This window comes from Stylophora pistillata, chromosome 10 (assembly GCF_964205215.1).
Source record: "Stylophora pistillata chromosome 10, jaStyPist1.2, whole genome shotgun sequence".
NCBI lineage: Eukaryota > Metazoa > Cnidaria > Anthozoa > Scleractinia > Pocilloporidae > Stylophora > Stylophora pistillata.
The window spans coordinates 21,881,804-21,898,598 of NC_142528.1; the positions used below are offsets into that span (position 1 = coordinate 21,881,804).

The window sequence follows — 16,795 nt, forward strand, 5'->3', positions numbered from 1 at the left end:
TGAAGACTCAGTATATCAACAAAGTTGAAATGGTAAATTGGTCACCGTTACGATCATTATAAAAGCTGAAGTTTCGAGCGCTAGCCCTTCGTCTGACGGAGGGCTAACGCTCGAAACGTCAGCTTTTATAATGATCGTAACGGTGACCAATTTACCATTTCAACTTTGTTGATGTATTGAAATTATTTCGTTACCCCCACCGACGCAGCCCCAAACAGTCTCTGATGAAGACTCAAACTGGCGCTTGCGCACTGAATGCCTCTCAGCTCTTGGGAGGAGCGGATATCACAGTAGACACGAGAATTTGTCTGGAAATTCAGCAAAAAATTTACTCTTGTTTTGGTTTTTCTTTATAGGCGACAGGTTATGGACATTATGTGAATAACCAACCATTTATTAGTCTGAAATAAAATGAAAAAGTTAAGGAATCTGAGTTGATACTGTTAAGATATAAAAAAAATAATAATCTGTTAATCTTTTCTTTTAGCTGGATTAATAAATTTATATTACGAGTTGCGAGAGGTCTTGGTGGTTTCAATGGAAAGTTTTAGTTGCTTAAGAACATTTTCTTACGTATGTTTGATGTTAACGGACTGCGTCGAGGAAGATGAAAAGGAACTGATCGATAAGTCGTCTTCTAACTAAACCTTTCTCAATGGAATCCAATTGAAAAGGAACGACAGCTCGACAGTATGACGTTCTCATGTTGCTCGTGGTACAAGAAAGTAAAACAACTTATTTATGTCCCAAGATAGACGCATACCATATGTACAATTATATGTACTGATGATCGATAATCAGCTGTCACTCCTTGTTGAGTAGGACGGCGACTTCTTGATGTTCTTCTAAGCCTGAAGACTTATGGAAATTCTGTGGTCCTCTGTTTCATTCTAAGAGAGGCCAAGTTAATAACATTGTTTTGCAAGAAAATAATGACTTTATCACAGATAAGTCCCTTACTGCTAAACTATTTACTGATCATTTTGTTAATATTTGTGAGGATTTTCCTCTACCTAGTAAGGAAGATTATGACAGGTTTTTTGAATCATCCAAGCATCCTCACTATTAATAATTTTATGCTCAATGACTGACACACATGGCGGCGCCAGGCCGTTCGGTGTTGAGCATCCTTCTCTCATGTTAAGATACTGATGTGCAGGCCTCCAGGTGCCGTTTTAGGCATTCTTTGACACACAGCTTGGGCCGACCAACTCTCCTCTTCCCCTCTTTGAGCTCGCCATAAAAGACTCAACGGACTTTGCAAGTCCGCCTGAGCACTTTTTTTCGTGCGCAGGATCAAAGCAGGAAATCCTGAGTAGGAAAGATGGGCTCATCTTGCCCGCTCAGATGGCCAATCAGAACACAGGATTCGCTTCATATTGCCCTCGGGCCCTGTCAGCCATCTGATAATCGAATAATCTCAAATACTGATTATGTTGCTGCTCGCGAGCGTAATACGGGCAAGTGCAACAATCACAAACAGTAAAATGAAGGTCATACGCATAGGTTTTTGTAAAACAGGCACTAAAACTCTGACTACAGCTTGAAGAATCCTAGGCTATACCGTGTATGATTACTTTAAAAAACGAGATTTCCTATCGGTGAATGGCTCGCTATCTACGGCGAAGGTAAAGAACCTGACTTACCACCATGTATAAAGATGTCGATGCCGCAACAGACCTCCCAGCTGCAACTTGGTTTCAGGAAATCTGGTTCAAGATAGCTTTTCCTGATGCAAAAGTCATTCTTTTTTTGCGATACAACGAAGAAATCTGGGTGAAGAGCGGCTTTGGGAACCAAGTTGAAATATTGAATACTTTGGGCGGATTTCTGAACAGAATAGCTGAATTCTGTGGCTGGAAACAATTCTTGGTATGATGTGCACCCCGATCGGCACATTAAGAAAAGCAAAAGGCGCTTTTAAAGAGGGGTTCCTCATTGAAACCATGTATAGAGCCAGGTTTGGGACCAACCTCAATTAGAAAGCAACGTCACTTTTTAGGAAGATAAGAGAGTGTGCAAGCCGTTATCCCGAAGGAGAGGTTGTTGATCTACAACGTGAAACAAAGCTGGAAACCTTTGTGCGAGTTCCTTAGATCTGACATACCCGAGGAGGATTTTCCAAGAGAGAATGTCGCTTTATCTACTCACTCATCGTGAACTTTCAGCACTACTTGGAACGGTTAAAGGCCGTTCATACATTGTGTTGGCGATGTGTACCCTTCTCGCAAGTCTGCTTTTCTACACTTTGTGCTAGAAGACTATACAATATGTTTTGTTATTAATGATTTACTTGCCATACTAACTATCCTGTCGTGTAGTGTGAGCGATAGCGATTAACTAGTGATTTGTATCGCAGTTATCAAAGAAAAAACTGGAAAAATTTTTTAGCAGGTGCGTCGGAATGCGAAGTGCCACGATGGCTTTTTAGCTGAAGTACCAAATAGAGTAAAAGTAGATGGATCAAGAGCGTGGCTTTGATAAGGAGTCGGTTGAACTTTTGAACCTGGTGTCACTATTTCAGTTAAGCACCATAAGACTAGGGTTTGTAGAACATAGTATTGCTGCGGCACATCAGTGTTGATAGTGACAGTTAACGCAGTGATTTATCAACTGACCTGCGTTACATAGCTTACTACTGTAAGGACATTTCCGCCTTGTACTCAATCGTGCTGGGGAGTAAATCTACTTTCCTTAATGAAAGCAAATTAACTAATCGCAATTATTGTTTAGTAAATCTATTATCTTGATCATGCTAACTAAGTTGAAATTGTAAATTCGCCACCGTAACGAATAAAAATGCTGACGTTTCGAGCGTTAGCCCTTCGTCAGAGCGAATCACTGAGTGAAGGAGAGTTGAATTAAAGCAATGAAAGGAGCCACTTGATTAATACATAACTCTACCTTGCGTAAGTTGACACGCCGGTAAGCTGGAAAGCAAAGGGCAGTCCATTGTTAAGAGTTGTCATAGGCCTGTGCGACTCCAACATTCACTAGGCTTCTGCCCTCAAAGTTGAGCTCTTATATGGATATCTCTTAATGACTTTCCTTTGCGATGTGATGACGTTAATTGCCCACGCACGAGATTACTCAGTGAGTGGCGGATGTCCTCCCCTGGGTGGGATGGGTGGGTGTTGGCCCCGAAAAGCCCCTATGGGGAGTGATCAATTAACCTATGTATGTATGTATGCATGCATGCATGCATGCATGCATGCATGTATGTATGTATGTATGTATGTATGTATGTATCTGTATGTTGTTGAGGTTTGGCAAAGCCGGGTGAGATTGTGTGACAAAGGCAATACTTTTCTTCTGTACGCACGCTGTTTTCCTTGCTTTTAAGCATACTTCCTCCCCCGCAGAAAGTAACTTTAGAGATACGTTTCTCAAAACCTCCATCTAGGTATCATCTATTAAGAATACCTACGACCCCCTCTCCCTCCCCCCCCCCCAAAAAAAAAAATAATAAAAATAAATTTAAAAAAATTCCAATTCGTCTTGGTATACAGTCAACTGATCTGACTAAACCCGTAATCCAGTGCTCGGACAGAATATCATTTGAAGTGAAAAGGGTGCTCTTCGTTCTTAGTTCTGGAAACATCCCACGATTTGATACTACTTCAAGAAATAAAGATTAACGTAAGTCTTGGAACGCGCAGGGAGATAACTCACTATACGTAACCTATGTCACTATCAACAGAATGTGCTGCAGCAATACTATCTTTAAGATGCCCTAGTTTTGTATGAGGTACAGACCCGCAAAACACTTTGGCCAAAAGTGGCGCAGTGCACTCTGGTTACTGTGCAGCTAGTAATTTAAAGGACTAGTTCGAAAGCATCGTGGTTCCCCTATCCTCCAGGCTGCAACAATGCTTACCTATGCTTCTTTAATTCCGCGTGTTAATTGGAAATAAATTTTTATCTTAGTGCCATTCCATTTTTAAAGACTTTTGTTTTAGTATATTCCGTCATTCTGTGTCTTAAGACATTCAGCCATTCCGCCGATCCACCGTTCGTCCCTTCCATCATTCTGCGGTGATAACTCAAGGTATTAACCGATGGCCAGCAATATAAAAAAATTAACATGAAAAACAGCTGTTTAAACAATAATAACAAAAACTCTAACAAAGAACTAAGCATTGATCTTACCAATATGATTGGCCTTATCCTTAATCATTAAGTAGGTAAAAGTTCTGACCTTAAACTGTGCAAGTGATTTCAGCTCACGTAACCCCCTTGGCAATTTGTTCCAGGCACTCCCAGCCGAGAACTTGAAAGAAGTCTGACCACATTTGGTCTTAACATGTAGTAGATCTAATAATGTCGAGTCTCTAAGGGATCGACCATGTCTTTGAGATCGTTTTACTAAATAGCCCGTCAGTTGCTTAGGGTAGTTTATATCATTAATAATCTTGTATACATACTGTAACTTGATAAAAAGGCGTCTACCATAAAGTGATAATAAAAACAATTTAGTGCGAATCTTTTGAGTACACGTCTTCCGGTCAGCATGTAATATTATTCGCATTGCCCGATTTTGAAGGCGTTCTAAGCATTGGATGTTCTCCTTGCTGCATTCACCCCATATGACGCATCCATAATCTAGTATGGGTAGCACAGTCTGTTTGGAGGTTCTGAGTAAAATATCGCGACTAAGAAAAGACGATATTCTGTTCAGCAGTTCCAATTTGGAGTATACCCTTGATGGTATATAGGTTACATGTTTGCTCCATGTCAGACAATAATGGTCGATGTAAATTCTTAAGTACCTAAAGTTATCTAATTGTTTCCTTGGTTTGCCGTCGAGGATAATCTGTAACGGTCGGATGTTTTAACAGCGTACTTGGATCCAATCAATATTGCCTCGCATTTCTTGTGATTACTGATTAACCCGTTCTGGTTACACCAGGAGACAATATTAGCTAGGTCTTTGTTGACACGATTTTCCGCAACACTGATGTCTTTCGCGCTGGCTCTCTTTTCAAAGAAAAAAATTTCCTCAACGCTTACATGATGTACAGATCACGTCTATTGAGATGTTTTTGCGAGGAAAAGTTTTGATTTCAATTCTGCGCCGGTGGGTGCTGCTGTAAAATTATTTTGAAAAGTTCAACGTCTTTTGTAGTGTAAAGATTATATCGTCAGATCAACATAATTTGCTGATTAAACGGTAAAATGCTCTCTCTTCAAATAAAAATAACTTTCTCTTAAGTTTTATATTGCATCGATGACACCTATTTACGATATTTCTGCAAGGAAAACTTGTGGTTTAAATCGCGCACAATTCTGAAATGATTGTGAGATGTTATCGCTTTCTGCTGACAGCCATAGTGTGATGGCGAGAACTGAAAACATAATGTGCTAATGGCTTTAATCCAGAAATCACAAAAAGAAAGAACTCAGCTGTGTAACGAGTGCGAATGTTGAACCACTAAGATACTCCGAAAAAAAAGAAAAACAAGAAACAATAAGTAGCATTGGGAAACATCGGGTCAAAATTGGTCAAGATCGCAATTCTATCGTTACACTCGCTCACTCACTCACTCATCTCATCCCCTGTAGGAGGCAGTAGCCACAAAAATGGACCGTTGTGTACAAACCAAAGTAAAGAGCCTAGAGTTAGAGAAGATTCTTTATTAATCTTGTAACACAATATACCCACACTGGTATTTTACGTTCAGGACGTTCAAATGTTTGGCAGGACACCTGCTGAATTCTGTTGTAAAGCCGAGTCTTCTCTTCATGAAGTGCTTCGCTGAGTTCTTGGTCAGCTGTAACTATGGCAACCTGAGCCTCCAGATCCCGATATACTGAACGATGTCCAAAATTTGGAGAACCAATCAGGGTTAAGCTTGGTAGAGGCTCCTTTGGAGGATAGAACCATAGTCCTTTCACGTGAAATGTCCACTTGGCACGCACATACTCTTGCACTGAGATGTTATCACTTTGCTTGTGTTCCAAAATTTGTTTGTAAAAATCACGAGCTAATAGAGTGTAGGCATGAGGAATACCACCTGATAGAGAAATAAGTTGGCGGTTACTACACTGACTGCAAGCAAGTTTAGGTCAGAAAATTTTAGAAGATTTTGAAATTACCAGGAGGTAGAACCTCATAACTATACAATTTTCCTTGTTATTTGGCATTAGGTATGGATAGCTGTAGATATGTCACGAATTTAAGAAAACATATGAAGTTTTTAAAAACATGTTTTGACAGTTCTTCTGTCATCTTGAGTTCTAATTTATGCAAAGTACAAAGTATACTAATAGGACAAAACAACAATAGAAACTAAACAAATGATGCAATTACAAGGAAAGGTTTGAGTCAACATGATAAAATTGACGATTAAGTGTGGGTTGCCCTTATTAAATGAGAAAAGCTTCTTTGATTTTAAGTTGGAGAGTTGTGCCTGAGCACTTGGTCTGTGAAAGGTCCTCTCATATTTTCAGACATTTACAAAATTCTCAACAACAATTGCACTGTGTTCTGATGAATGTTTTAGCATATTAGATCACACTTTCATAATTCTACAACTTAAACATTCAATGGGAGCAACCGATCAACTTTAACACGTTGATTTAAAACTTTTCTTTGGCATTATTCCTTATAATTTTCAGAGAATACTAAAAAAAAAAACCTGAAAATTAATGCCATTTCCCCTAATTATAAAAGCACCATGAGCAAATAAGATTTCAATATCAAATTTAGCCTGTCCTCCAATTGTCTCTTATCATATTTGTGATTAACAAAAACCGGACTCCTACCTCATGTTTGTTCGATTTCATTAATCATTCATTTGATAACTGCCCAAATTGGATTCCACTTAGTTCTACTGCTATTACAACTTACAGCCTGTAATCATACTGGAAATTACCAAATGGGACTCCTGCATCACAGTTGTCCAATTTTGTCAATCATTCGTAAGTTGGATTACAAACTGAATTGGACTCCCTTCAGTCTGATTACCATTTCTTATCAGTACACCTCATCTATATAATCTGGTTCTGATATTTCAGTGCGGTACTGTTTAACCTATACCTACCAGCCACTCCTTTAGCTTGATAGAAACCATTCACAGTCAATCATTTTGTCAATCATTCAATTTCAATTTTGTCAATCATTCGTAAGTTGGATTACAAACTGAATTGGACTCCCTTCAGTCTGATTACCATTTCTTATCAGTACACCTCATCTGTATAATCTGGTTCTGATATTTCAGTGTGGTACTGTTTAACCTATACCTACCAGCCACTCCTTTAGCTTGATAGAAACCATTCACAGTCGGATGCGCTGTCAGTATTTCACATTTCGCAGGTGACTTTAAAATAATATTCCTGTACTTTCTTGTCAAATTGAAATAACCTGATGCTAGGAATAGCTTAGTAGCTTGAGATGCACAACTCAGTAACTTGCTGGTGACAATCTCATCCTGACGAATGCCAAAGGGAAACATTTGGACTAAAGGAACAACCCAGGTATCACAAACCTGGTTTGACGTCCTCGACAAATCACTGCAGTTGTGTTTTTCTTTTTGGTTCTGCAAATACTCAGATACCCTCCTTCCAGCTTCAGCCTTGAATTTCTTTCCACCATCAAATCCTTCAGTTGGATGAACAGGAAAGTTTTCTCCCATTTTTGTTGTGTTATCTGGTTGAAGTTCAAGAGAGAAAGCTTGCACAGTTGAAACAAGACCATGAAAAAAGTTTGCCAGCTGTGGACAATTCTTGATCTCAATGTATCGGTCCTGACGGTTGGTGAAATAGTCTGCACTCAGGTTAGCCCTAGTGAAGATAAAAGTGCATGTAAATATTGACGGATGGACAGACAGAAAGACTGACAGATTGAGTTTCAGTTGACTTTTTTATAAACTGATAACATTAATTTACTGACCAATTGACTTAAAATTAATTATATGCTTAAGGGCTACACTGATTAACTGATAGACAGAGGGGCAACCAAGCAGCCAACCAACTGAAAGATGGACTGTCAGACTGGCTACCTTACTGCCTGGCTGAAATATTTAAACCTTTTCCCTCAAAGACTGCAACATCAATTCTCCCCTCTGTCTTCCCCTTTTCTTCTTTTGTCTTCTACTTATCACCCTTCTGGTTGATATTGTATTGAAATTATTGGGTGAAATGTTTCCCAGTCCTGGGAGTGGAAGGGTTTAAAAAATATCTTCAATATCTGACTGACAACCAGGTACATGACAATCATGCTAGAAAATCTAAGCACAACAGAGCAAGACAACTGCCCTTCTGTTACACCCTTGAAACAAAACTATCGTATAATGGTGACAATGGCTGGGACTGGATGCTGTGCAGATGTTTCATCCTTAACCCTTTCACTCCCAGATCCTCTCAGTAATTCTCATCATAGTCTGCCATACAATTGTTATCATTTTAGTTTGGGAGAATTTGGTATTGGATCAACCAATAAGAAGTGACATTTTTCTCTACTCTCATCATCTTTCTAATTGATATTGTGCTGATGTTGTAAGGAGAAATTCTGTGTTGGTCATTTGTAGAAGTTTAATGGTTAGTTTGTCAGTTACTTACCCACTCATGATCAAAGTGTCATCAGTAAGATAAACCTTCAGATGTGTGAGGGCCACTGTCTCATTAAACCTTTCAGGAAGGAGCAGCTTCAGCAGGCCTCTGAGACTGGGTGAATGATACAGGGACACCTTGACAGCAGGACTGAAGCTCTGAATGAGTGGTAAGAGCATAGTTCTAGAGTTGTGTTCTCCTCTGGATCCTCGAGTGTGTTCCAAAAGGATCTCTACGTTTAGAGACTTATCCAAAGAGGAAGATCGCTTCACAGCATTATAGATGCAATCAACCTAGAGACAAGTATTTGGTAGTTGTTGCTAATTGATATTTTCCACTTATCACTGTTTTTTCATACATGTTCATAAACCGTTTCACTCCTATGATCTGATTGTTAATTCTACCCTCTGGCTGTCCCACATTTTCTTCTAAATTATTAATGAGAATTTTTTCTTATATCAAGTTAACGAATTCTACCTAATAAGCTTAAACATTCTCATAACCTGTTTGCTGGATACTGTCTGGATATTTTAGGGAGAAGTTACATGTTAATCACTCCTAAGAGTTAAAGGGTTAATGTTCAATTTTCATTATCCTAGGAAAATTTTTAAAAGCCTTATGTAGTATTCTGAAAATTGTAATTTTGAGTAGTTGCCATATATTTTTTTACCAAATCCTGGTTCATGTATTTGGTCTTTTAGCCTGATCATCAGTCTTAGAGTTGTTCTGAGAAGGACTGTCGTCTGTTGTAGTGAATGACATTTCAACATGCAACCATGGTGGAAGTCATCATTCAAATAATAATAACCTCTGTGACTCTCTTCTCCTGGAAACAGTTCTTCTCAACACCACACTCATTCTAATGATCATACTACATGGTCACTCATGGGTTCAAAAGACTTGCTGTATGACCAAGTATGATGGAAAAGGGCAACCTCATGTATTAGTGATTGGCTGGGATGAAAACCATTACAATATATATGGCAAAATAAGAATGTTATTGTTCCGAGTATTCTAAATAACGGAGGCTTAGATGAAGCCTCTGAAGTCCAGTAACAAGCAGGTAAGCTCTCACAGGCACTAACAGCTGTGAGAAAGCTAGGTTCTAAAGGCCGACTGACAGACTTGTGCTCCAGAACAAATGAGAGTTCTCTATCTGGCTGAAAATGCTGTTAAGCCAATCAATTTGAGTTATATGGTCACCTACAAGTTGTTGCTCTTTTTCTCCTGTCCCTAAATACAGTGAAGCCAAAATAATCCGGCGTTTTGCTTTGCTGACGTTATCCTTGGAAAGGAAGAATATCAATAAAGAAAACAGTTAGCTTGAAAACAACGTAAACTTGAACCTTGTACCGCGTGTATACACAATATCAATAAACGATATCCAGTTTGGTTCACATCCTACCTTGAGAGTTAAAAAAAACTGCTCCGGTTCATTTAAAACTGTAATTTCCTTCCCATTCGCCGGGAATACAGGTGCATATTCTGCCATCCATTGGACTGTTTCCATTGGAGTTTGACCGGGAGAAGAGCCGCCATAATAACAACTCGATGTTGAAAAAAACTTTGAACTAATCCAAACACAAAATTTAGAGGATCTCGCAAACAAAACTGGCCCAAAATCAAGCACAGTTTGCATTACTTGACAGAAGTTTTTTTTTCCCAAAGATGAGCACGTTTTCTTTGTAACCGAGCTTGGAATTAGTGACCAAGCCTTCCCGGGTTGCCAGGCGAAGGAGACAACAACAAGGTCCGCCATCTTTGCCGTCGTTTCGCGTTGTGGAATCTTATTTGTATGTTCTCTGCTGTTTAAACTAACGGTAGGTATGCTATCCAAGTTATTTTTAACTAGATTTATCTGTTACTTTTTCTCAAAACTTTAAATAGCTGTTTGCAATCTCTATGTGGTTGTAATCTAACAGTTTTTACCGCTATTTTGTTCTTTGCCTGTATATCGTTGCATCGACAAACTCTTGCAACAGCTACCACTAAGATGGCCGTAGTGAAAGTTGGTTACTGTTTAAACCAAAATCTTTTTCGAAGGTACATTTCAATTTTTTGATCCCAGTTTTCCCTCTCCTCGGTTGTTTCTGTGGACACAAGTATCTAAAATGGAGATTGTATATGTATACACAAAGAAGAGAAGTGAATTTGGACGTCAGTGCAACTTCTCTGATCGTCAAGCAGAGCTCCATGTAGACATAGCTCCAGATGAAAAACTTCTGCAAGACTACATTGAGAAAAATCCCTGTGATACAGGAATTCAATGTGTTCAAGAAATGTCGGAGCATGAGGTACTGTTAGTAGTAAAAGTACAGCCTCTATTAGGCTGCAACCTATCATAGGTAGACACTTCCTAGGTGTAGACTCTTAAGTATAGATCCAGGTACATAGTAGATTCAATTTCTTGTTCAAATTTTTAAACCTCCAAATACCAAATTTTTTCATTTATTAGCTAACACTTTTTCTGGTCCTCCGAGGTTAAATTGCATAAGAATTAAATGCCCAACTTGAAAGTGCTAGTACACATGTTGATTCTTAGCAAGGATCACTTAATAACATGATTTGAAAAGAATAGCATGGTAGTCAATAGGGTGGAAAGGAAGATGGATGCATAATTGTTGATTACTGATGCTTTTAACTTTTTAACAAAAGTCTTGACTGTTATCGTGACTTCTTGGATATCATGCCGTCAAAAAATCAGTTATAAACCAATAGAAGTCTTCTTAGGACCTCTCTCAAGAGAGTCAGACTTTAAAACACTTGAAAACTTGTTGCAAGACATATTATTACTTGTTTAGGTGAATACAGAGAGGTTTGAGACAGAAAGTCGTGGTATAAACCATGTGGAGGGTGGATGGCCAAAAGATGTAAATCCCGCTGAGGTTGAACAAACCATTAGGTACAGGAAAAAAGTGGAAAAGGACGAGATCTACATGAATACCATTCAACAACTTTCAAATGTAAGTTCATGAAAATACATCCAATTTTTGTTCAGTGGCAATTGATAAAGGTGAATCAGAGCATTCAAATTATGTTCACAAAAGCTTAGAGATCACCTTTTAATTTGATTTCAGTGATTAAACTCTTCTTTTCCATACTCTTCAGGCCTATCTCTCAGTTTTGAAGCAGCTGTTACATTTGGAGCTATCACCCATAGCAGTGTAATATATAGTATAGTATAACAACACAGCAATCAAAATCTTCACCTGTAACATAGAGTGAGCTCAGCTGTAACAGGTGTTACACATTATAGCCCTAATCGACAGCCCTAATCAACAGCCCTACTCTTTACTCTTATTGTGATATACAACTTCTATTTGTTACCTTTCAGATTATGGAACACTGCATCAAACAGAACAATGCAATTGACATCTATGAGGAGTACTTTTCAGACATTGATGTGGACACGTCTGGTGACCCACCATCAGCCAAAACTATCAATGTATTTAGGTAAACAAATGGAACATCTCAAAAGAAAACCACAAATTTAAACCATAATGGTATACCTCAATAAAAGAAGAAACACATCTGTGCATGTGAACTTCAATATTAATAAAGGATAAATGGTAAAATTATGCAATTGTTGACAGAAAGGATAATTTTATACTTAGTCTAATTGATTCATTTAATTTTGCCCATTACCTAATCATTTGACATGTTTTGTTTTCGTTTCTTCAGAGATCCTCATGACACTAAGCGCACAGCTACCAGCCTTTCATGGTATCCAGATAGTTCAGGGAAGCTGGCTGTGGCTTATTCTATTTTAGAGTTTCAGCAGTTTGCAGGAGAGACTGCCATGGACTCATACATATGGGACATCGGTAAGAATTTGTTGAAAGAGTTTCTTGTTACATATATCTTAAGGTTGTTTTTATGACTTGGACACTCATATTTACTTCTTTGCACTCCAATGTTTGTCTTCACAGAAAATCCAAATAAACCAGAGTTGGCTTTGAAACCTGTGTCACCACTAGTTTGCCTGGAATATAACCCAAAAGATCCTCATATTCTTGTTGGAGGATGCTACAATGGACAGTTAGGTATTGTTAGTAAAAAGATTTACATTTGATTTTCTTCATTTAGCATGCAGACTTATGATAAACTTGCTTTGATTTGTCATTCCCACATTCAAAAGGGAACTCAATTAATCAATCAATCAAATCAATCCATTTTTTTTTGTTCATGTGAAAGAATGGTATGGGGACACCCTCTACATCAAAACCAGAAGCTCAAGTGTAACATGCATGACCAAAAATTAGGAAATGGTGTAAAGTCAGAGGAATTCATTCATTACACTGTAACTACTAAAAGTAGAATTAATATTTACTAAATTATATGTGAGGCAGGAAAGCTAGAGAAGATGATATTAAGATGCAAATCTTTTTATCATACATTATCTGACCTTCTAATAAAACTTAACAGGATTTTGGGACACAAGAAAGGGATCTCATCCTGTGGAAATGACAGCTATTGAGCACAGCCACAGGGACCCTGTCTACAAAACAATGTTCCTTCAGTCAAAAACAGGTCAGTGTTGTTGCTCTTGAGCAATTTTACTTAAAGTATCTCTGAACATAACATACTGATTTGATTTTGCAAATGACATGCCTCAATGCCCAATATTTTTTGTAGGTACTGAATTCTTTTCCACCAGTACTGATGGGCGAGTTCTGTGGTGGGACATTCGTAGAATGGGTGGAGAACCTACAGAGTCCTTGCTACTCTGTCCAAACCCAAAGAAAGATCCTAGGCCACAGGGAGCATTCTCCTTAGAGTATGAACCCACCATGCCTACAAAGTTTATGGTTGGAACAGAGCAAGGATCAGTGTTGTCTTGTAATAGAAAGGCAAAGTCACCTTCAGAGAAGATTGTGTGTTCATTTTCCCAGCATTATGGACCTGTGTATGCAGTTCAGGTGAATTGCTTCATGTTAAATGTGTGTATGTTAATATCAAGGTTCCTGATTGTAATTATGTTCTGTGATATTCAGGGGTAGGAATCAAGTGACCATAATACAACATCATAGAAATGTGTATTCCAGCTTTGGCTGGTAGGCAGATTAAAAATCAGTTAGAAGACAGGATAATTTATGTACAAAAAAATAACAGAAACCATATCATACTTATGTGCAATTTAACCCAATTATGCATGGCCACAAAGGTGCAATTAATTTGTGAGCAATTTTTGTTGTAGAGAAAAGCAAATTTAAACTAAATATGCATCCGTTGCTTTAACTCCTCAGCGTAACCCATTCTTCCCAAAGAACTTCTTGACCATTGGAGACTGGACAGCAAGGGTAAGTTAGAACATGGTAATCAATCAAGTTATAATTATAGTGTTCCAGTGCCCTGTGATGTTGTCAACACATTTTATGAAGATGGATTGCATGCATGATGAGAAGGAGATGCTCTGAGGGTTAAATTTCAGTGAACAACATAGATAGTGAAATTGTTGATTTTTTTTTAATATATGGTGCAGCTGAATTTAAATGATTTTCTCTCTTTTTTTTTTTCTTGCCTCAGATATGGTCTGAGGATCTTAGAGAATCATCTATTATGTGGACTAAGTAAGTAACAAGTTTGTAATAATAGCTCTTAGCAATACTGTAATTCCTTTCTGTTCAAAATCCTTCATACTAGTCACTCACTGAAAGCTCGGAAGCAAAAGGAAAACTAATGACACGCCACAAGTCACCAGTAGCCAAGGAAGTCTTTATGCATGGTCATCAAAAGAAAATAGTTCTTAAATAGTTATTTTTGTTCGTGATTTACCAGGCAACACATGTCGTACATGACAGATGGATGTTGGAGTCCTGTGCGGCCTGCTGTGTTCTTTACCACTAAAATGGATGGTACATTGGATGTGTGGGACTATTTATTCAAACAGAATGACCCAACACTCAGTATTCAAGTAAGTCCAGCCTTGTCTGGTTAGATGGGTATAGCAATTGTTGAAAGTACAAACTGTTTTGAGCAATTTGGATGATATATATGTACACTTGATTTATGCATATAATTTTTGACGTAGTTTATGTTGGTGGACTATTAAAAGTGACTGCGTATTTGAGCACGATCTTCGCAGTAAAGTGAATACATTAGAACTTCTGTTTGGAGCACGTAATGAACCCCCCCCCCCCCCATCCAGGGACGAACACAAACTTTGGCCTGACCAAACAACGTGTCAGCGTAACAGCTCCTAACCCTTTTACCTTTTGAATTATGTTCAATTTTCCAACGAAAAAATTAACACATTTTGGAAAGGTAAATGATTAAATAACAAGATGGAACTTTTATTTCTGGTTTGTTGTTAGGTTTGTGACGAATCTCTGAATTCGCTCCGTGTGCAAGAGCATGGCAGGTTGGTAGCCTGTGGTTCACACTCTGGTACTGTCACTCTACTGGAGTTGTCTGATGGCCTGTGCAACATTCAGAGAAATGAGAAGGCTTCCGTCACTGCGGTAAGAATGGCATGTTGAAGCATGTATTTAGGCATGTATGTTCTATGAAACCCTGAATATCTTAAAGCACTGCACTCTGATTTCAATTTCGTGTGATTTGCTCTTTCAGATGTTTGAAAGGGAAACAAAACGAGAAAAGATTCTAGAAACAAGACATCGTGAGATGAGGCTGAAGGAACGATCAAAAAGTTCTCAGGACAAGTAAGATAATATACTTGCTTTGAACTGTCTCGCTTCAATCTTTTAAGTCATATATACAGGATTAGTCCTCCACAGAGCAACTCAGCAGTCTGCGCATGTGCAAGTGTTGTAATTACGAGTCATTACAAGGTAGCGTGCTTTCAGGCTGTCAGAACCAAGTTTTCTCAAGCAAGTTATAAATATAATCACACAAGCCAGTCAGTCACGGTGTGTTAAACGCGAATATCTTTTCTGGTAAAGTAAAAAACAAAAAGAACAGTAAATTAACAGGATATCCGTACTAGGATAAGTTTTGAATTGAAAGAGTTTACCCAATTTTATACAGATTTCTATTACAGTTTCAGTTTTCTTTCGCTTACTTGCGAGACAGCGGTTGTTTCTTATGGTCTTCCTTGGTATTTTTGCGCGGGAAATTGGCGTGCGGCCAGCCAGAATTGATCGCCTCGCGCATGCCCGACGTTTGACCACTGTTTTGGAAAAAGCACCCTCAGACATAGTTAAGTTTTGACTTGCGTGTCTGCTTTTTCCTGTAGAGAGGAAACACATGAACAAGCTGAGGAGGAAGAAGGAGAGGATTTGGTTAGCAAAGCAGAAGCTGAGTTCTTCAAGATTGTTGATGCGGAGAAGAAAGCTCTAGAGGAAGCTGAAAACAAAAGGAATGCGGCCTTTTCTGAGGTGAAACAGGCCATAGCGCAAGAGGGGGTCACTCATGAAGAATATCAAGAAGGAGCTAGTGAAGAGAAGCAGTCTGACACGGTAAGAGAACTTTCTTGTTTTCTTATGTAGCGTGCGTTTGAGGCGAAAGTGTACATGTAGATGCTCGAAGTTATGCGAATAAAATAAAAATAGACTTACAATTGACGTTTTTCGCGACTGTAGCTTTTCACAAACTACTTTATTTTCGCAGAGCTAGGTAATAATATTTTCTTTTGCTTTCCTAGGCTCCACCAGATGATGCTGAAAGTTCCGATAAAACTGAAGAATCTGTGAAAGAGTAACAGTGGTTACTGAACAATCGCAGCTGTCACTGCAGTATCGCTAATCAAGTGAATTATCAATTTGACGAACGCTGTAAATAGTTTGCAAGGTTTCTTGTTACCAAACTGTGTGTGTTATGTACAGAAAAACGCATCAAGAAAGGGTACGTTCATTCCCTGGCTTTATCGTGTATGTAAATATCGTTTTAACAGTTCGTTCAATTCTTTTATTTTTGAAATAAAGAACTGAAACTTAGTTACACAAATGTTTTGGAAAAATGTAATTATACATTTTTTATGTTAATGTACACTGACTATGGGGCTTTTTTTTCTTTTTTCAACGAGAGGGAAGGAAAGAGGGAAAAGTTTTCTCCGCGAATTGATTGACAGAAGACGCTATAATGATTGAAAACAAATTCAAACTATTATTTTGTAAGCCCGTGCCGTTTTGAAAAATGTTTGATGGAAACGAAGGAACACTAAAACCTGCTTTTAGTCCCTAGGTCCAGTTGTCTTCCCTTTGTGTAAGTTGGTGTAGAATGACTGTTTCCGGGAATTATGGCAGTCGAGTTCCTTGTGAATTCCCCTTCGGGGTGCTGAACGACA

At 38.4% G+C, this 16,795-nt stretch overlaps 2 protein-coding genes and 1 pseudogene across 4 annotated transcripts; 2 read left to right on the plus strand and 1 right to left on the minus strand.

Annotated features, from left to right (window-relative positions):
- The first annotated feature begins 530 nt into the window (after nt 1-530).
- Nucleotides 531-2,550, plus strand: LOC148722243 (uncharacterized; annotated as a pseudogene).
- A 3,064-nt stretch (nt 2,551-5,614) lies between these two features.
- Nucleotides 5,615-10,256, minus strand: LOC111329924 (CDP-diacylglycerol--glycerol-3-phosphate 3-phosphatidyltransferase, mitochondrial-like). Its single transcript, XM_022934692.2, has 5 exons — nt 9,956-10,256; nt 9,758-9,835; nt 8,560-8,843; nt 7,247-7,782; nt 5,615-6,014 (listed from the first exon to the last, which is right to left on the minus strand). Exons 1-5 carry the CDS (start codon nt 10,187-10,189, stop codon nt 5,620-5,622), a joined length of 1,527 nt encoding a protein of 508 aa, XP_022790427.2. The 5' UTR covers nt 10,190-10,256; the 3' UTR covers nt 5,615-5,619.
- Nucleotides 10,257-10,262: 6 nt separating this feature from the next.
- Nucleotides 10,263-16,445, plus strand: LOC111329953 (dynein intermediate chain 3, ciliary). 3 transcript variants are annotated; one of them, XM_022934717.2, is made up of 15 exons: nt 10,263-10,370; nt 10,619-10,844; nt 11,352-11,513; nt 11,885-12,003; nt 12,232-12,374; nt 12,480-12,593; nt 12,976-13,080; nt 13,186-13,469; nt 13,797-13,850; nt 14,077-14,120; nt 14,329-14,464; nt 14,865-15,011; nt 15,121-15,212; nt 15,746-15,968; nt 16,154-16,445. In XM_022934717.2, exons 2-15 carry the CDS (start codon nt 10,662-10,664, stop codon nt 16,208-16,210), a joined length of 1,863 nt encoding a protein of 620 aa, XP_022790452.1. In that variant the 5' UTR covers nt 10,263-10,370; nt 10,619-10,661; the 3' UTR covers nt 16,211-16,445. The 3 variants fall into 3 exon arrangements, with proteins under 3 accessions (XP_022790452.1, XP_022790456.1, XP_022790453.1); XM_022934721.2 differs by having other exon boundaries at nt 10,271-10,370; nt 10,654-10,844; XM_022934718.2 differs by having other exon boundaries at nt 10,315-10,368; nt 10,632-10,844.
- The last annotated feature ends 350 nt before the right edge of the window (nt 16,446-16,795 follow it).